The 21,705-nt window shown below is 36.7% G+C and overlaps 1 protein-coding gene and 1 long non-coding RNA gene across 2 annotated transcripts in view; one reads left to right on the top strand and one right to left on the bottom strand.

Moving 5' to 3' along the window:
* The window catches only part of LOC145736576 (uncharacterized), a 279,046-nt gene that overhangs the window by 144,844 nt on the left and 112,497 nt on the right, over positions 1 to 21,705 (top strand). The gene's annotated exons all lie outside the window — the stretch shown is intronic.
* On the bottom strand, positions 12,770 to 15,679 carry LOC145736682 (uncharacterized). The gene is made up of 2 exons (XM_081991105.1): positions 15,428 to 15,679; positions 12,770 to 15,371 (listed from the first exon to the last, which is right to left on the bottom strand). The coding sequence occupies exon 2, from the start codon at positions 14,207 to 14,209 to the stop codon at positions 12,770 to 12,772; it is 1,440 nt and encodes a 479-aa protein (XP_081847231.1). The 5' UTR covers positions 14,210 to 15,371; positions 15,428 to 15,679.

Consider the following 21,705-nt stretch of genomic DNA (forward strand, 5'->3'; position numbering starts at 1 on the left):
AATGTACTGAGTGACAATTCAGAACCTAACCTTAAAATGTCAAGTTTAAAAGCACAGCAATATGTACCACATGTTGTGTATACTATTTATAATCAAATCAGTTTACAAAAGGGGAGATTAAATGGTTATTTTAATGATGGACTCAAAGTTGGGTATTTGGGAATACGGAACCTTAACTACGGTACAAGTCTGGATAGGTGAGTGTTAGATTGTGTTCACAGAAGGTTGGCAAAAGAAAAAGGTAACCTTCAATCAAATATTTTAGATCAAGTTAGACAAACTTGTGCTTTCAAGCAGCACTGGACCCCAACTAAATGCATTTAGTGTGAGCTTACAAACCCAAAAATCTTAGTAAGCACACTCTCACTGGTAATGGAGAATGTCAAAGTTCCTTACTACTACTATATATCGACTGCTTGTGCTCAATGGTGAATCAAAGACCAGGAAACGGTGTTTGCAGCCTGCAGATCTGCTTATGACTAGACTGACCTTGTTTCAAGATTGCTAATACTCCCTGGACACTTCAGTTAATGCTGCACAGGCAGGCCTAATGTGTCAATTAATCAGGACAGCTTAAACTCTCAACAAGGGCTGATTGCAAGTGTATGTGCTGGTGTTCGTTGAGTTGGTGATCGATTGTGTCAAGTGCTGTTTTCCTTGTGGAGCACCGGAGGTAAAAGTGGGAAAGGAACAAAAAAGCCTAGAAAACATGTTCTAGTTACAATGACCATCAAGCACGCTAGGATTGACAATAGCAACCTACATTAAGTGAGTACCTATAAGCACAATTGCAACTTAAACTTACCCGAGTTGTTGATGGGCTTTTCCTGGTAATACAAAATAGGAATTTACCAAAGTCTTTTCTTTAAATCCCCAAGAAGGTATTTCAGAAACTTAATTCTATAATATTTTTAAAGACTGATGAACCTACTTTGATTTGAAAAATCCGCTCAAGCGTTAATGGTTAATGTCCACCATGTGGAATCAAAACCCAAAAAGAAAATGGCAGTTTGCCTAAACTAGATTCTAGACCATTTTTAAGTTAAGCTGCAATTGGTCAAAATAGACACCTGTAATAAAACTATTTTACCATTGGTCGTTAATTTGAACTCTAAATATGACAGAATACAAAACCACAAAATCAATACATCAATCAATACAGTCAACCGTCGCTGAACCATCATGTCAATGTCAAACCAGAGAATGTTTACATGTATTTATTTATTGAAATTAAAGTTTTATGTTATTACTATCTTTAATGTTAGATTACTTTAGAAGAAGTGAAACATTTTGCTTACTTGCTCAGATAGTGTGTGAATTAGTTAAAAAAAGGTAATTTGTGACAGCCGGCCTACTGTAAATTGCAGTAGAATAGCAAAATGTAAGTACCCCCCCAAAATCAAAGAAAACAAACCTTTTGCCAAAAAAAAAACCGTAACAAGTGGATATCCAATGGATAACTATCTGAAGAAATGTGAATGGATGCCCATAATCTGTCCATGGACTTGTGGGATACTTAATGGATTTAAAGGGGTCGTCCACTGGATGTATTGTGTTTGTTGGGTTGTGAATTTGGTTTATGCAGAACGTCTGAAAATTGTTTGATGACATTTTTTAATTCTTTTCTTTCTTCTTGATTGAGATGTTGAGAACGGATTAAAGAAAAGTCGCAATCTGAAGTTTCAAAGTCGCAATCCGAGGTTTCAAAGTTAAAGATTTCTGAATGTACTTGTTCAATATTAAAAATTTCAAAATTTTGAGAATTAAAGATTTGAGCTTTTTCTTCAATTGAGAAAGGGTCAAATTCTATAATTATACTTTCCTTAGACAAATTACGAATTTCCAATGGAACTGTACTGTTTTTCACTAATAAAAGCGAAGGTGGAATTTCAATTTTTTGGAGATCAAAATCTTCACGATAGTAAGAGAAAGAAATTTCTGTGAAATTGTTACACAGCTACCTGCCCTGCCAGTATCAAAAACAACAAGTACCTACCATGCATACAGGGAGCATGGAAAGATAAAATCTTTTCGAAAAAAGATGATTTCTCGTTAGTTTGTAAACACTTTTTAGACCGAATTGGTAAACTTACTTAAGCTTCAGGGTACTAAACACACGCCCGTCAAGTTTTACAGTTGTAGTACCAAAACAACATGGTCTAACATGGGCTTAAAAAATTAACACGTAAAATCCTATGTTGCGCGTTAAAAAAAACGCACTGTATAGAAAAATGGTATTTCGCATTAACACACATCAATTTTACAATAAAAGGGTAAAAGAAGGAATCTCACTTACGGTACTTTCTTAGATCCGCAACTGTGGGTTCTCTTCTGTAGGTTCAAAGGTCGATCTCAGCAAACAGTAGAAACTGACGATTTTTTGGGCCTGGCTTCAGGAAAGGCTGCTTCCAAATCACAGGTTAAACCGAAAAATCTTCTGAGATTCTACTGACTGCGCCAGTTAAGTAATCTTCCACGCGATAAGTCTTTTAAAAAAACTTTATTACACAAAAGATTACAACAATAGGTGACTCACAATATGACTGCTTTAAACGAAGATCAATTGCAAAGTGATTTACAGACTGACTACTACTAGCTTGAATCTAAAAAGCGTGATTTTTATATAAACAATAAAATAAGATTCTGCAAAGTCTAATCTAATAGTCAGCATTATCGGAATTATAGGCTACATAACTCACGTGTTCATCAAAAGCATGTCTCAAATTCACATCATCTTGTTTAAACAAAACTATTATATTGCAATTATCTCTGATTAATTGTTTAGGTATTTTCGAATACGTTTGACAAATGTAAACAACATCAATGTCATTATGTCGACCCATTGAAAAATATGAACGTATTTTATCCTGTTTTTCACATGCGATATCATCAAATATAAATATGGAATTCTTTTTAGCATTTTGATAGTCAATTAGCTCATCATTATCTGTAAAGGGAAAATACCCCACACCTTTAACATTTTTTAACACTTCCTCCAGTAGCGCATATTTAGGTTGAAAAAGAGATTTTGAATACACATACACATTTTCAAATCGTAATCCATTCACCTTAAACAATAACGATAAAAACAGGTTTGTCTTTCCACAACCACTTCGCCCACAAAATGGCGCGAAAACAGTTCGGCAATAATTTGCTATGTTTTACATCTTCAGTTGTTTTAAAGTCTAAATTCTCTATTGGATCTGTGTCTTGCAGCACTATCTCCATTTCGTAGAGAAAAATGGTTCTTGCTTTAGGTGAACAACCTATTTATATAGCTGCTTTACAGATGGTAACTTCAGTAGTATGTTAATAATCCAAGAGCACACAGGTGCGGGTATTGTCAACTCCCTAATTAACAAATTACCCTTTGAACTACATCTACCTTCCTATCAGTGGTGTGGACCCGGAACTCGTGTGAAAGAACGCTTAGCTAGAGGAGACCCTGGAATTAATCCTTTAGATAGTGCCTGCAAAGAGCACGATCTTGCATACAGCAAAAATAAATCGTTACAAGACCGACATAAAGCTGATGCAATATTAGAAAATCAAGCTTGGGACCGAGTTAAGGCGAAAAATTCAAGTTTTGGTGAAAAAAGTGCTGTGTGGCTATTTACAAACACTATGAAAGTAAAAAGAAAATTGGGAATGAGCATGAAAAAGGAAGCAAAGAAAACCCTATCATTCAACACCATTTTAAGACCTACTGCCAAGTCGTTGACTGAACTACTTAAAAATAAGAATGATTTGTTAAATGATAAGAATGGTAAATTGTTAAGGAAATCATCTTTACATGCGCTTCGTGCAGCGCGTGTTGCTATAAAGAAAGCTGGAGGTAAAAGAAAAATTCGCATTCCCCGAAGCATCCCTTTTGATGATAAAAAATTGGGGGGAATATTACCACTTTTACCAATTCTCTCGGCGTTAGGAGCGCTTGGAGCACTGGCTGGGGGTGCATCAACTGTCGCCAAGAATGTCATTGATATTACAAATGCAAAAAATAAACTAACAGGAGATAAAAAGAAAACTGAGGAAATTGGAGTGAAAGGCTCTGGACTTTATCTGAAAAAAAACGCAACGGTGATTTGGGATATATTTAAAAAAAAAACTTCCAATAGCCCTCCCCAAACATGCCTTGAGCAATTATGAAATTTTAATTTATATAAAACAATTGCAAATACCTCATTTTAGAGGGGTCTAAATATAGGGAATGTGGTATAGTCAACTTAGACTCTTCAGTTCATAAAGGTGCTCACTGGGTGGCATACAAAAACATGGCAACACTGTAAATTATTTTGATAGTTTCGGTCAATTAAAACCACCACAAGAACTAGTTCGTTACTTTGGCTCTAATGTTAAAATATTATACAATAAGGATCATTATCAGAAATTCAACACATATAAGTGCGGTCATCTTTGTATTGAATTTTTATATAATGTAATTGAATAAAATTTTGTTTTTTCTCTAGTAACAGTTGTCTATAAAATACCCCACAATCCCACTACTGTCAGGCAGTATGTCCTCAATCTTCACTTTAAAAGGACGTCAATCAACTTTATCTATAGACCTCCCCATACCCATCAATTTGAACCCAAGTTTCCAATATAGTCTTGCTTTAATTGGATTCCATTCGTATAATACAATACCCAACATCGAAACAAGCAACAGTATATTTCATTATACAGGGTGATTCCAAAGTTGGTGCTTTCCTTTCACCTGCGAATAGGGCTTCAAAAAATAAGGATTTTTTTCCTTTGACGCTTTTTCGAAATATGAACGAACAATAACGAAGATACAGGGTGTCAAAGTTTTACTGAAAAAATTAAAATTTAATGATTTTGGCCAAACCACTTGAAGTAATTAAACAAAATTTTGTAGGTGTCAGTAGCTACATGGAAAGGAAATTTTCCAAGAAACAACAATTTTTTTGCGTTTACCAGTGGCGCGCGTTTAATTTTTTAAAAACATTTTCGAAAAAAAAAAATACTAGTTTTTTTTCAACATAAAATCTATTATTGAATTCCTTGTTCAATTCTAAAAATAAAACCCCTTTTATTATTTTTTGTACGACGCACCGCTTTCGAGTAAAAAAATAAAAACCATCTTAATGCGTGCCTAAAATTAAATGCTGTTTTAATTTAAAATGTCAAATTATTAAAACTTAGTTCAAAGGCGGCTGAAATCTTTTGTTTTTGTTTATGTCTGTTGATAAAGAATAACCTGTAGTTAGTTAAAATTAAATTTAAGTTCTTCTTTTATTTTAAGTTTATTTTTTTTTCAGTAAAATTTTGACACCCTGTATCTTCGTTATTGTTCATATTTCGAAAAAGCGTCAAAGGAAAAAAAAGCTTATTTTTTGAAGCACTATTCGCAGGTGAAAGGAAAGCACCAACTTTGGAATCACCCTGTATAGATAACACCAAATCCGCAAAATTTATCAACATTCCTCCCGGAGCTTATGAAATAACCGATATATACAATTATTTAAAAAGCTTCTTTCAGCAAGGGCCAAACACTATAGTTAAAGAAGGAGAGCCAACGTTTTTCTTGCGACCAAATAATGATACCTTAAAGTGTGAAATATTTCACCCTGTAACATAGTTAGTTGAAGTTGTAACAGTTCATTGACATGCATAGCTAAGTATTCTTATTAATCGTATTGCATCAATCGGTTCGCTATTATAAGTATTTTATGTATACACAGCAACCTATATTATATTGTATGAGTAGGCATAATAGAGTACGATAAATATAAGCGATTTATTCAGCAAATATATATTGAATACAGGGAACTTGCCGGGGTATCATTTACTACCTTTACATGGCGATCCTGCTAATTTTTCGTGGACTTCTAATTAAATAGTAAAAAGTAAAAGTTAAAAAAGAAAGTGTAGTGTAAGTGTAGTGCCATTGGTTGTGTTTCGTAATGTATCCGATGCCGACAAATCTGCTTAGGAGCTGAGCGTGGTATAAATGTGAGCTAAGATGGGGCAAACCAAGTCAAAAGATACCAAGCAAGAAGTAACGGAAAATGGCGTAGTTAACTCCAATTTTATAGTACAAGAAGCTGAGTACAACATCACTAAAGACGTCAAAGTGATTCTGTATCTTATTTTCGCTATGTTGGCAATGCTCTTATTGTGGAGAATTATTCGGGCTGTCAAGAAAAATATGAAGAAGCAGATCCGCCGCGACATGGCAGCAGTCTCTTTAGCATCTATAAGAGAAACGTAATGTTGAGTAAGTAAACGTAAGAGCTGTTCCGGTAAGCGTGTGCGCGTATGTACAGTGATAGTGATGTGCTGTTTATTGTGCACAAACTCAACAAACTCAAGTGTCTTCAGTGTTAAGTTCTTGTGTGTAACTGTGCAAAAGAAAAGTAAGCAATAATTAGTCGTAGTAAATAGTTTATTAAACTGGGTTTTATAATGGAACTTTTAAGTTGATTTCAATTCAGGCATTTAAAAATTTTATTATAGGTATTATTGTCTATATGACTATTCTGTAGTTACTATCTTTAAACTGCAGTATTTGGATCAATTTTATTATTTTTGATAAATGACTAGTAAAGGATTAACAGAAGTTAAGAAAATTTACGAAACTGCAAAAAGCTTTTCAAGTAATATCAATAAAGAATCTACCGAGAGACGCGGAAATTTAGACAGAGTAAATAAATTACTTGTACAGATAGGTTTAATCGAAAAAGAGTTAAGCAACTTTAAAACTCAAGTTTTAAAAGAGAGTCAGAGCCCAGAGGAATTATTGGCAGCAGCAGCGCCCTATATAAAAGAAACTGAAAAACTAAATTTTAATTCCAGACAAACACTGCTAGAACCTTTAAAAAGTATCGTTGAAATATCAAAAATGTCGACAAGCACCGTAGAATTTTTTAGTTTGGCTAGTAAATTCGATGGTAACTCTGAAAATTTACAGTCATTTTTAGATGCATTAACTTTACTTAAAAACAATTGCGAAAATCAACTTGCTAACGCTGTAGCTTTCGTGAAAACTCGTTTGACCGGAAAAGCGCGAAGTCTTATTACGAATGAAAATACAATTGACGACATAATTTTTAAACTTCAAAATTCGATTAAAGGCGAAACTTCACAATTATTGACTGCAAAAATTTTACATCTGAAACAAAACGATAAAGAAGCCGCAAAATATGCTTCTGAAGTGGACGCATTAGCGCAAAAATTACAAACAGCCTATATTACAGAGGGCGTACCAGCGGAAGTTGCCCAACGGTACACGGTTGAAAATACTGTGCGAGCATTTAGCCAAAATGTCAGTAGTGAAAGAGTTCGATTAATAATGGAGGCTGGCACGTTTTCTTCGGTACAGGAAACTATTACTAAGTTTGTGAATGTTAGTTCGTTGGCACCGTCTTCGGCAAATATTTTTCAGTTTAGGCAAAACAATTTTCATAATGCGCGACGTCACTTTAGGGGCACAGGTCCACGTAATAATAGTTATAACCAGCATTTCGATAGGAGTTTCAATAGATATTCTAACAGTTACAATAGAAATTCTAATAATTTTGGAAACAATATTAATAATTATAGAGAACAATTTAGAGGCAGTAATAGAAGCAGAGGCGCATTTAATAGAGGTTTTAATCGTGGTAACACATCTGCTAGGTACTATAGAGGCTCTAGTCCTAATTTTGTTGGCTTTTCGGAGTCGGGAAACGGATTGGAGCACCAATCGAGCCAAGAAGCGGCTCGGTTGGGCGATATGTAACCATATATAGTTTTAGTCTGACATTTTCAAATTTTGTGAAAGTTGAGTTAGAAATGACTGGTTCAGTTAGTACGCTACTAGTTGCTACACGTGAAATTGGTTTGAGCATGAGACAAAAAAAAAAACTAAACTAAACTAAACCTTGGTTCAGTGGACTGGCTTAGGACGCGTGTGCAAATACTCGACTAACTCAGGGGTTCAAAGCGCCACCAACTTTAAGCAGGTACAAAGTTGGAAACCTTTCTGATGTTCCGACAGTCCCCTGGCCCAAAGTACAACAAAATGCAACAAATTACTATTACTTACGTGACAATGCAGCCGGTGAACTAAGTCTATTGCCAATTATATGTTGATAATTGGCTTATTTAAAGGCCCTGTGACTTGTACATTAAAACAAAGTGGTAAAAAGAGATTCAATGACGTATATTGAATAAATAATAAATTGGGTCGGTCCCAATACAATCAAAAAAATAAAATAAAAATGATCAATTAAATAAATAGAGTTAAAAATTAGAGATAGATCTGAGCGATTTGGCTAGCACAATCTAGCAATACTATTTTCCTGATGGCTTTTATAGATATTTAAAAATATATTTACGATAGGGGAAAAATCAGGGTGGTTAGTCAAAGGTAAGGGAGCTTGCCTGTCAACCTTCGGTGAACCAAACTGCTCCACTGGGAGTTCAACTCAGTTCAGTCTCGGGAGGTTTTCTATGGCTTGGAAGACTGCTCAGTAACAGCCTTTGACCACCTGAAAGGGTTCTTCGGTGAGGCTTCATCCACGCGGATTCAAATTGTAGTCCAGAGTAGGCCACCAAGTTCCATACTTCTGGGGGCTGTTACTGAGCAGTCTTCCAAGCCATAGAAAACCTCCCGAGACTGAACTGAGTTGAACTCCCAGTGGAGCAGTTTGGTTCACCGAAGGTTGACAGGCAAGCTCCCTTACCTTTGACTAACCACCCTGATTTTTCCCCTATCGTAAATATATTTTTAAATATCTATAAAAGCCATCAGGAAAATAGTATTGCTAGATTGTGCTAGCCAAATCGCTCAGATCTATCTCTAATTTTTAACTCTATTTATTTAATTGATCATTTTTATTTTATTTTTTTGATTGTATTGGGACCGACCCAATTTATTATTTATTCAATATACGTCATTGAATCTCTTTTTACCACTTTGTTTTAATGTACAAGTCACAGGGCCTTTAAATAAGCCAATTATCAACATATAATTGGCAATAGACTTAGTTCACCGGCTGCATTGTCACGTAAGTAATAGTAATTTGTTGCATTTTGTTGTACTTTGGGCCAGGGGACTGTCGGAACATCAGAAAGGTTTCCAACTTTGTACCTGCTTAAAGTTGGTGGCGCTTTGAACCCCTGAGTTAGTCGAGTATTTGCACACGCGTCCTAAGCTAGTCCTCTGAACCAAGGTTTACCTTTGAATCTAAATTTTTTTTCCCCTTTAATTGCTTTTTTGTCCCATGCTCAAACCAATTTCACGTGTAGCAATTTGGCTGTGTCGAGACAAAGTGTCAAAATAAACCGAGCTAACAAGGAAAACGCAAGGTAATTAATCGAAACAACTAACAAGGTAATTAATATTACGCAAATTGATTCTAGGTAAGAGATAAAAGACAAGGTAAGTCAAAAAGATAAGGTAAGATAAAGGTAATAAGTCAGGGAAAAAGGTAATCATCAAAATCAGGTAATCAATGTAAAAACTGTAACGTGGTCACGCACGGCAAAACGCGAATAAGAAAGCCATCAAATTAATAGTTTACAAATAAAAAGATACGATAGTAATAACGCTAATCGAGATAGATAATGAACACCGCTAATGATGTTTCAAAACGCAAAATTAAGGAAAAATACAATAAATTTGACTAAACAGTCACCGCAAGAGGATAATGAATAAAACAATAACCAAGTGAATTAAACAATCCGCGTTCTGCTTGTTGCGCAATATCGAGATGGAGTTACTCAACAACCGGTTTCAAGTCTTGCACATGCCAAACTCCCTAACTCACGCCATTTGAATCTTTCAATTCATAAGTACACGTGCCGGTTCGTTTGTGAATTATGAACGGTCCCACAAATTCGGGAGCCAATTTGGCGCTGAAATAGTTAGCGGCATTGGATAAACTTTTGTTTTTCTTCCAAACACGTTGACCAACAAAGTAACTAACGGGTCGTCGTCGCAAATTATACTGATGTTGGCTCTTATCGCGAGACTTTAAAATTCGCTCAGACACTTTCAGGAACATGTCTTTAAAACCCTGTATGCGTTTAGTTACGATCTGTTGAAGTTCAGTGTCAACAGTAGGAATACCTTCAGTGAAATCCTGACCAAAAAGTTTATGCTCCCTCCCGAAATTGATAAAATAAGGGGTGTAACCTGTTGTTTCATGGCGAGAAGTTCTGATTGCGCAAGAAATTGCCGGCAAATTGTCTTCCCAAGTTCGATGGTTGCCTTGATCTACATAAGTTTTTAACATGGTTTTAATGACTCTATTTACACGCTCGGTATGATCAGCCCTAGGGTAATAGGCGGCCGTAAAAAAGATATTAACTTTATACCTGTCACATAAAGCTCGAAATTCTCTAGACCTCATTGGAGTACCGTTGTCACAGGTTAAGGTTTGGGGTGCGCCATAAACTAGAAAGACATTGTTTTCGAGAAATCTTGTCAAAGTTTTAGCATTAGCTGAACGACATGGATGTGTTACGACATATTTGGAAAAATAGTCAGTGACCACTAAAATATGGCTATTCCCGCTTTTTGATCTTACTAAAGGACCCACAAAATCAAGGCTGATAGATTGCCAGGGTTGATTAACAACAGGGCGATTTCCCATTAGTCCTGCGGGCGGTTTTTGCTCTACTTTGTTCTGAGCACAAATATGACAATGACTGATGTATTTGTGAACATCAGATCGCAATTTAGGCCAGTAGTAACGTTCTGCTATCTTCCAAAAGGTCTTAAACATCCCAACGTGACCCGAGGTGGGTAAATCATGACAACGAGACAAAATTTCTTTCCGACTATCTTTAGGCACCACTAACTTTTCCAACTGCTAGAATTTTCTAGAAAGTTAGGGTTCGATGTCTTGACGAACTTGTAAAGTTTGCCACATCAAGGCCGCGCTGACACTAACTGGTACAGATCTGGACAAAAAGTCTGGAACAATGTGTTCCTTTCCTTTCCTGTGAATTAACTGAAAATCGTACGGTTGTAAACGAAGTGCCCAACGAGCCAAGCGACCCTGAGGATCCTTTAAATTATGAAGCCACAGTAGTGAATGGTGGTCCGTTATAACCTTGAAATGCACGCCCTCTAAATAATGTCTGAGCTTCTCAACACCCCAGATGACTGCCAAACACTCCTTCTCTGTCACAGTTAACTTCATTTCTTGACGGGTAAGCGACCTTGATAGGTAACAAATAACCTTTTCGCCATCAGCAAATGATTGTGTCAATACTGCACCCAAACCGTAATGTGAAGCATCGGTTTGCAAGACAAAGGTTTTATCGAAATCAGGGCAAGTTAAAACGGGTGCAGTTATTAGAGCCTCTTTAATGGTGTTAAAAGAAGATTGACATTCGGGTGTCCAGTTAAATTTGACATTTTTCCTAGTTAAATGAGATAATGGTGACAGGATGCTAGAGAAAGAGGGTATGAACCGTCTATACCAACTGGCAGTGGCAATAAATCTACGAATCTCAGTTAAGTTAGTAGGTGGCAAAATATTGACAATGGCCTGTACTTTTTCGGGGTCAGGTCTTAAACCCTTAGAATCTACAACGTGGCCAAGGTACTTAAGTTCGGGCTTACAAAAATGACACTTTTCAGGTTTCACCAAAAGGCCTGCGTCCTTTAAACGGTCAAAAACGAGTCCCAAGATCTTCAAATGCTCATTAAAGGTACTAGAAATTATGATAATGTCGTCAAGATAAACCATAACATTGTTTTCCAAATCTACCCCTAAAACACAGTCTATAATTCTTTGCCAGGTTGCTGGTGCGTTGGTCAAGCCAAAAGACATACGGGTGAACTGAAACAAATTCCTGCCAGGCACTGTAAAGGCGGTCAACTCTTTGGAAGCTTCACTCAAAGGTACTTGCCAGAAAGCTGATTTAATATCGATTGAACTAATGTAATGAGCATTTTTCAATCGATCTAAAATGGCTGAAATGTACGGAATAGGGTACGAATCTTTCTTTGTTTTACTGTTCAGCTTCCTAAAGTCAATGCAAAAGCGATAACTATTGTCCTTTTTTTTAACCAAACAAACTGGACTAGACCACGGGCTCTTTGATGGCTCTATAACCCCCAGCTTTAACATTTCATCAATTTCCTCATCGATAAGCCGTTGCTTAAAAGGTGAAACAGGATAATAACGCTGTTTGATTGGCAAAGTGCCAGGCAACAATTCGATAACATGCTCAGCTACTTTGCAGCAGCCAAGCCCGGTTCCCGATGAGAAAACTCTCTCCTTAACAAATTAATCAAGAGCCTGCCGGTCTAAATCAGACAACAGTTCCGCATCAACCACACCGCAGACTTCTGTCTGTGGTAGAGAGTCAGCAAAGTGCCAGACATCCTGTTGTAAATCAGGAATCAGTTTCATTGCCTTCCAAAAATCAACTCCCAAAATAAGTTGATGACTTAATTCGGGTAATACCAAAACTTCAACAAAGTGGGTTTTATTCATAAGAGTGATCGGTGCTGAAATAAAACCTATGCTAGCACAGACTTGACCGTTGGCAACCGTGCAATTACTATGCTTTCTAACTAGCTGAAGGCCCAAATTTTGTAAAATAACATAGCCACTTTGTCCTACTATTGTGCGTGAAGCGCCTGAATCCAGCAAACCTAACATTTTTAAACCCAAAATTGAAACTTCCAAGTAAGGACGTTCATCGCCCTGGGCGTGTGAAAAAATGAAGTCTAAAAACTTGGTATTATTTAGGGGCAATTCGATGGTCGAAAAGTTGGGCGAAGGAGAAACCGCGCGACCAATCAGTTCCTCCGAGAGGCGTTTCCCGACCGACATTTGGGACAAGTACTCACGGTAACGTCTGGTGTTCCACACCGATAGCAATGTCTTTTGCGTGGCAACGGACAATTTCTATTTAAGTGACCCGTCTGATCACAATTCCAGCATTTAGCGAGGTTGGGGCGAGGGTTGAGGTGATTACCAGAAGAAGCTGAATCGGCCTGGTTTGAACGAGGAAAACTAGAGTTCTGAGGCAAATGAGCGGCCACATTGGTGGGGAATGTGGTGGGCGAAGGTGGTAAATAAGAAGCAGCTATTGGGGCAGTTGTCGGAGTAAAATTTTCCGATGTAATTGAAGATTCAATAAAAGCAAAATCGGGCTCGACAAAGTCTCGGCGCCTGCGTGATGGCGGTACATAATGATCAACGCGGTACTTTTTCGCCTCTAGTTTCAAGCACTCACTCTCCAACTCCTCCAATGTTGACACAACTGGAAGCTGAGTAGTATAGAATGGGGACAAATTACGGGTAATGATATCCAACTGCACGTCAGCCGAGAGTCTACCGTGACGCCTAAACAATGCGTTCATGTTGGAAAGATAGTCCACAATAGTTTCGGACGTATCTTGCGTTCGGTCTAAAATCTCTTTAAACAACCTAGCACGATAGTCTGGAGGTTCAAAATGTCGAGTCAAAAGTTCGGATAATGATTGCCAGTCATTAAACCGATCGCGATTTGCCCTAAACCAATTCAAAGCTTTCTCGGGAAACAAGTCAATAGCCGAATCGAACAGTTCCGCTTCTGAAAGACCGCGAGCTGAACGTAACTCGGTAGCTCGTTCAAGAAAGTTATGCACTGACATTTTATCAGTATGCCCCGAAAACTTAAGACCCCATTTGTCTACACGGCAACTTTTAGAGCCCCCATTAAAAGATTTATTAGGTGTAGATTTGTGAGCGGCGGTTCTATCAATCCGGTCACTCAATACTGACTCGTTATCGGAAACACTCTGTTCAAAAGCGGAGCTCAAATTCGGCTCTGAAGCTAACAACCTATCAAGTTGGTCTAAAGTTGACAAAACCTCAACAGTCAGTTGAGCACGCTTCTCAATCAGATCAGCAGATAATCCCCCCAAAGGAATACGATCTAAACGTTGGTACAAATGCATAAAACGCGATTGTGCCCGCTCAAAAATATTTCTGGCTTCAGCCCCCGAAATTTCCTTTACGAGTTTTAAAGCCTGAGCAAAAATTTCAGCTATCGTGTCAAGTTCTTCCTCGGCATTAAAAGGGTAAGCTGGGTTCTTCAAACCCTTGCCTTTCTTTTCTAATTTTAAAAGAGGACGGAAAGCAGCGCGTAATTGGTCAACAGTATTTGAATCTGAGGTAGGCATACCTCGAACTGCAAGTTCATAACGAAGCATGTCTTTAGTCAAGTGTAAAATGTTCATATTATACTCCATCTCGAATATTTTTTCACAACAGAACAAAATACGGTAAAAAAAAAATTCAACTAACAATATATCAAATCAATAAATCACCGAATTTCAATGAAACAAAATCGATAAACCAATAAATCAATAAATCGGTGAATACAAATCAACTTCAAACAATGTTGTGAATCATTAAGTCAAATATAAATCAATAAATTGGTTAGTAACAAGGTAATTTTCAATGTACAAGTCACCAGGAAGTTGTAAAAAGCTGCTCAATTCTCAAAAATATGCCCCACGTTGGGCGCCAAATTGCTACACGTGAAATTGGTTTGGGCATGGGACAAAAAAGCAATTAAAGGGAAAAAAATTTAGATTCAAAGGTAAACCTTGGTTCAGAGGACTAGCTTAGGACGCGTGTGCAAATACTCGACTAACTCAGGGGTTCAAAGCGCCACCAACTTTAAGCAGGTACAAAGTTGGAAACCTTTCTGATGTTCGGACAGTCCCCTGGCCCAAAGTACAACAAAATGCAACAAATTACTATTACTTACGTGACAATGCAGCCGGTGAACTAAGTCTATTGCCAATTATATGTGGATAATTGGCTTATTTAAAGGCCCTGTGACTTGTACATTAAAACAAAGTGGTAAAAGAGATTCAATGACGTATATTGAATAAATAATAAATTGGGTCGGTCCCAATACAATCAAAAAAAATAAAATAAAATGATCAATTAAATAAATAGAGTTAAAAATTAGAGATAGATCTGAGCGATTTGGCTAGCACAATCTAGCAATACTATTTTCCTGATGGCTTTTATAGATATTTAAAATATATTTACGATAGGGGAAAAATCAGGGTGGTTAGTCAAAGGTAAGGGAGCTTGCCTGTCAACCTTCGGTGAACCAAACTGCTCCACTGGGAGTTCAACTCAGTTCAGTCTCGGGAGGTTTTCTATGGCTTGGAAGACTGCTCAGTAACAGCCCCCGGAAGTATGGAACTTGGTGGCCTACTCTGGACTACAATTTGAATCCGCGTGGATGAAGCCTCACCGAAGAACCCTTTCAAAGCAAAGAACGAATAAGGCCCTGGCTTTCTCCAAAAACCCTATAGCTACCTTTCTGAAGGTCGAAAGGGTAGTTTTTCTTTCCTCCCTGCCCCCAAATCGGCTACAAATTTGGCACAAAACCTGCACAAGCACATTTCCATAAGATTACAACCCTTGACCAAGAAAGGAAAACTTACCCCAGCTGCAAATTATGAGGACCAAACAAATCCGCCTGAAGCGACAACAGACCACACAAAATCCTCACTAGATGAGTTCAACAAAATGGTGGCTCTGGTTTGCTGTTGGTCTCACCACTCACAGCAAGGTCACTGGTCAAAAAGGAGCCAAAATGGCTTCCCCCCGAGCTTAAATAGCCAGGGACACAACCGGAAGTCAGGTGGGGAAATTAACTACGCTAGAATATTCTAAAAACCAATTTGCAACAGGAAACAGTAAAAGAAAAGCCAGATCAAAACACACTGACAGCCGAACTGAAGCTGACAGACAGAACTCTGACAGCGACAGCCCGCTGACAGCAGTGAAACGAATTTAACCAACCAAAAAAGAAGAGAAGAGATAAGACACCTGTAACGCCATCTATTAACGGACTTGAAGATTTAAGATATAAACAAACGTAAAGAGGTAAACAGTAGTAAACAAACCAAATTAAGCAACATGAATTAATGAATTACAAAAACCACCAGGTAAGTCCCTACGGAGAAAATTGAACCGTAACAAGTAGACACCGGAGCTGACATATCAATTTTTAAACGTTTATCAGTAAATCCTGATCAAATAGTTGATTTTTCTGGAGCCACTAGCATCAAAGGTATCACAGAAGACCTAACTAATTCATTAGGTGTTGCAAACACAAATATTTTTATCCAAGGGTGTACGTTACCTCACAAATTTCATATAGTTGATTCTAATGTTCCAATACCATGTGACGGAATATTGGGTAGAGATTTTTTAGTTGCTTACCAATCAATAATAGATTATTCTAACTGGAATATGACGGTACACTTAAAACACAAAAAGTTAACAATTCCAATTTTAAGCAGTCCTGAAAAGAATGTGTTCCATATTCCTTCTAGATGTGAAGTTATTAGAGAGATTGACGTTTTGAAACATTTGACACACGACGTTGTGGTGTTAAATAAAGAATTAAAGCCTGGTGTATACTTAGCTCGTAGTATAGTATCTCAAAAACATCCGCTTGTAAAAATCTTAAACACAACATTTGAAAATGTAACTGTAGACATGTCTAATCTTGAAACTATCAGTCTCGATAAATTTAACATTTACATCATAGAAACAGAAAATCAAGATAGACATGTTCAACTCTTAAAAGAACTTAATCAAGATGTCCCAGACTTTGTTAAAAAAGATCTGCTACAACTTTGCGAAGATTATTCAGACGTTTTTGGATTAGAAACAGATAAATTAACATTTAACAACTTTTACACACAAAAATTAAAAGTTATTGACAAAAAACCTATTTATATTAAAAATTATAGAGCTCCCAGAGCACTTAAAGATGAAACAAATCGACAAGTCGAAAAATTGTTACATAATAATATAATCGAACCATCTTGCTCAGCATACAATAGTCCGGTTCTATTGGTTCCTAAAAAATCGCAAACTGATCAGAAAGCGTGGAGATTATGTATTGACTTTAGAGCTGTAAATAAGGTACTTATAGGAGACAAGTTTCCGATTAATCGCATAGACGATATTTTAGATCAACTTGGTAGAGCAAAGTGGTTCTCAGTAGTCGATTTGTTATCAGGATTCCATCAGATACCTTTAGATGAAGAATCGCGAGATTTGACTTCATTTAGCAGCGATAAGGGTTCATATCGATTTACCAGATTGCCTTTTGGACTTTCAGTCAGTCCCAACAGTTTTCAAAGAATGATGTCTATTGCTTTTGCCGGAATAACTCCAGAAAAAGCTTTTTTATATATGGACGATTTAATAGTAATAGGCTGTTCAGAAAAACATCATTTGAATAATTTAAAAAGCGTTTTTGAAACTTGCAGAAAGTACAATTTGAAATTAAATCCCAAGAAATGCAATTTTTTTAGAAAAGAGGTCACTTTTCTAGGTCATAAAATAACAGACAAAGGTATTTTGCCCGATGAAACTAAGTACGATATTATAAACAAATATCCGACGCCGCGAGCTGCTGATGAGGTAAAAAGGTTCGTTGCCTTTTGCAACTATTATCGAAGGTTTATACCAAATTTTGCAACTATCACATTACCTTTAAATTCGCTAACTAAGAAAAATGCTGAGTTTGTATGGTCAAGCGAATGCGAAAGTTCATTTAACCGTTTAAAGCAAGCACTAATTAGTCCTCGCATTTTGCAATATCCGGATTTCTCAAAACAGTTTATTTTAGTTACTGACGCATCCCAACTTGCTTGTGGTGCAGTTCTTTCACAAAATTTTAATGGTCAGGAACTACCTATAGCTTATGCATCTCGTATGTTTACAAAAGGCGAGTCTCACAAACCAACTATTCTTAAAGAACTCACAGCTATTCACTGGGCAATAAAGTACTTTCGTTGTTATTTATATGGACAAACATTTTTAGTAAAAACAGACCATAGACCTCTTGTTTACTTATTCTCTATGAAAGACCCGTCGTCCAAATTAACCAGAATACGATTGGATTTAGAAGACTTTGACTTTGATATAGAATATATAAAAGGAACAGATAATGTAGGCGCAGACGCCTTATCTCGAATAAATATTTCGGATTTGCAGGAAATCAGAAACACGGCTCAAATATTAGCAATTACCAGATCAATGACTAAGACAAACCAAAATTTTAATAAACACACTACTACTGGGGATAAACAATTATCACGTACTGAAGAACCTCAGATTTATGAAGCCCTTAATAATTATAATGTATTGAAATTTCCTTCCTTAAGATTTGAAATTGATAAAGAATGCATTCACATTATTATTAATTATCGCAAAAAGAGCGCTCGTTGTTGGCTTTCAATTACTAATGGCAATTTTTCATTACCGAAACTATTGTCTAAGCTGAATAACATGGCTGGTGATAGTAAGTTTACACATTTGCGATTGAATTTAAATGACAAGATTTTCACACGGTGCACCGTAAATGAATTAAAGGAAGTAGGGCATAAAATACTTTCAAAAGTTAAAATTGTTTTATGTAAAGAAAGAAAATTAATCAAAGACAATGACGAGAAACTTAACTTAATCAAACAATTTCATGATGATCCTATGTTAGGTGGACATTGTGGACAGAAAAGATTATTGAAAAAATTAAGGTCATTTTATCTCTGGAAAAATATGTCACGTGACATCGCTAAATATGTTAGGCAGTGTCATAAGTGTCAGGTAAATAAAGCCGTCGTTAAACACATAGAACCTTTAACTTTGACTCCAACTCCTCAAAAAGCTTTTGACATTGTCTGTATAGATACAATAGGACCACTTCAAAAATCAAATCACAATAACTGTTATGCAGTGACGCTTCAATGTGAACTAACTAAATACATCGTAATACTTCCAATACCCAATAAAGAAGCTTCCACAGTAGCACGAGCTATATTTGAAAAATTTATCTTAGTATATGGACCTATAAAAGAAGTAAGAACTGATTTAGGAACCGAATACAAGAATAAAATTTTTGAAAGTTTAGCAAAAATGTTAAATACGCCGCATAAAACTAGCACTGCGTATCACAGTCAGTCCATAGGTGGATGCGAGAGAAACCATAGAGTTCTTAATGAATTTATGCGAATGTACATTGATCAAGCTCATGCAGATTGGGATATATGGACAAATTATTACACTTTTTGTTATAATACGACTCCTAGTACTTATCATAACTACACACCTTTCGAGCTAGTATTTGGTAAAAGAGCAGACCTACCTGAAATATTTAATGGTTCTCGTGTAGATCCTTTATACAATTTAGAATCGTATGATCAAAAATCTGCCGGTTTTGCACTCCAAAGATATCTTGCTACAGAGATTGGAAAATAAATTTTCTGCGTAGATCTAGCTGTGGTCAGCACTAACAAATCAGCTAATTCCTTCATAAGTCCCATTACTCTTCCCGGGGAATCTGAGTCCTTTAGAGCCGTTGCAATTTCACCATGCATGGGGAGCATACGTAGTGAGTTTTTGACTGCTTCCACTAATTTCTGAGGATAGCTCTTCTCATTGATTAGCATCACACATTGAGTCATTGGCCCCAGGCTCTTCAATAATCCAGTCTTCCTTTCTGGTGGCAAAGTGATTCCTTGTAGTAAGGGAATGTGTTGGTTAGTCAATCCGTAGTTTGCTAAACCCACATTTCCGTCGTTTGGAGTCAGCTCAATTCTACCAGATGTATTGGTTCTAGCTCTCTTAATTTTGGTAGCTATGTCTCCTCTAACTTGGAACTTAGTAACTCCAGTTCTTACCTCGTCAAAGAAACCTTTGAAGGCAGTCAACAGGTTCACTATAGGAGTAGCCATCATCCAGTCTAGCTGAAGATTTAGAGCTTTGAATTCAGTCGCAATTGCAGCTATGTTGATATCTGTTTCACCTATTTTGGCAGTATAAGCCCTGTACTTGTCGTTTCCGAAATCAGCACTGTTTTGGGTCCTCCTCAGTAAAGTGTACACAGTGAAAAGCACCCCTGAAGTCTGATCTGAGATATCAAGATCTATCACATCATTTTGGTAAATTTTTTCGAAACCTTTGGCATTTGTAGGCAATTTCGAAACAATTAGATCGTATAACTGGAATATTATGCCAATCTGTTCATTTTTCTTTGTGATTTCGTTTCTATCAACCTCCATTTCGTCAGCCATTTTTCAAAATGTTTAAGGAATCCTCTTAAAAAACTTCTTATTATTTCTCACAATTTTTTTATAAAAAGATACTATCTGTTTTTGCTATAGTGGTATAGTATAAGTATATAATGGTAATGGTATATATAGGTAAGTTGTCACGATCTAATTTTTAGTCGTAACGCGGGGACGTGTAGGCTGGGGTCGTAGTCAAGTTAAACTCAAAGATTGGATAACAAAAACAACAACGTTTATTCATAGAGAAAGATTAAACGAATACTGAATTTATAAGAAGATAATAAAATAAATAAAAAGCATTGTCAGACATAAGTTGGTTCAATTCAAATTATCTTGTACTTACATGATAATTAATTCACAAACCATTTTGGACGAGGGTAAGTGTCAGGGTAGAGTTCCCTTAACTTTCGCGACCGAACCGTTTAGTTTTCGCGGATAATTTCTGACTAACCCTCCTTCCCAATTTCTCGGCTATTTATTGTAAGGTATTGCGATCTCTTAGTCAGTTCAATTTCTTAATTGCTTGTCTAAGCACTTGGATCATTGTCCGAACAATTGATGACTTATTGCTGACTGGTGATTGCAACACCTTAGCTAGCTTCCGTTCTAAAAAGGTTCGATTGCTTATTTTGCAACTCAAGTGGTCGACGACTTGTTTCGGTCAGTGGCCGATTATTTGCTGAATAAGTAATTAACGAAAATCTACTTGAGACACTATTGACCAAACATTTATAAGTGGATCCGTATAATACAGCCATAAATCAACACACTAAAAGTTAATAATTCAACAATTGTACTTACATGAATACATAAGCTAAGGATTTTTTGGCGGCTGGCTTGGTCACTTTAATGGACTACTTAACTTGATCTTCTTTCCTCGAGGAGAGTCGACATCTCGACTTCGTGGTTCAGCTGGTCGCACTACTGTCGATTGGTTCACACTCGTCCAATACTGCTGAAATCAGCGTATTTTATACCCGATTGATCGGCTGACGTAGTTTGTTATTGTTCGTCGCCTGTTTTTCATATTTCTGTAAAGCAGGTGTTGGTGACTCATCACCGATACGATGCACTAGGTGCATCCTGGTGCGACCTTGCCTCGTGCGCTTAATATTTCGCAATCCTCGAATATTCTTATGTTTTTAAGTCAATAAGTCCATCTTTTGAATTAATGGATTTTCCATTCGTGACAATATGAAAAAAAAGCATATTCATGCACTAGCAAAAAAGACACTCCCTTGTAGTGATAAGCAACTTTTTTGTAAATCTCATCAACAAAACCTTCATCACATTCAATGCAAATATTCATAATTAAATTTTTAGATCTTATCTCAAGAACATAATGGAAATTACAAAACACTATTGATTCATGGTGTCGTACAGCACGATTCCATAACCACCAATCCTTATCGCGTTGATTAACAACTCCAGTAATATTCCATTCGTGACATATGCCTCCATTCGTGACATATGCCTCCGCCCCAGAAAAACTGGTCCCCAGTTTTATATGAACAATAATTAAAATTTTTAACAAAAATAAAAATATATCGTTTAGCCTAATACAAATTTAAAAGTTACATGTGTACATACGAAGACATTATAATAAATGGTTAGTAGGTATTCCATAGTAC

This window comes from Ips typographus, linkage group LG12, assembly GCF_016097725.1.
Source record: "Ips typographus isolate SLU linkage group LG12, UJ_Ityp_2.0, whole genome shotgun sequence".
Taxonomy (NCBI): domain Eukaryota; kingdom Metazoa; phylum Arthropoda; class Insecta; order Coleoptera; family Curculionidae; genus Ips; species Ips typographus.

Excerpts from the sequence above, each read along its gene's own strand:
- LOC145736682 (XM_081991105.1), bottom strand. The coding sequence starts at position 14,209 with ATGGAGTATAATATGAACATTTTACACTTGACTAAAGACATGCTTCGT.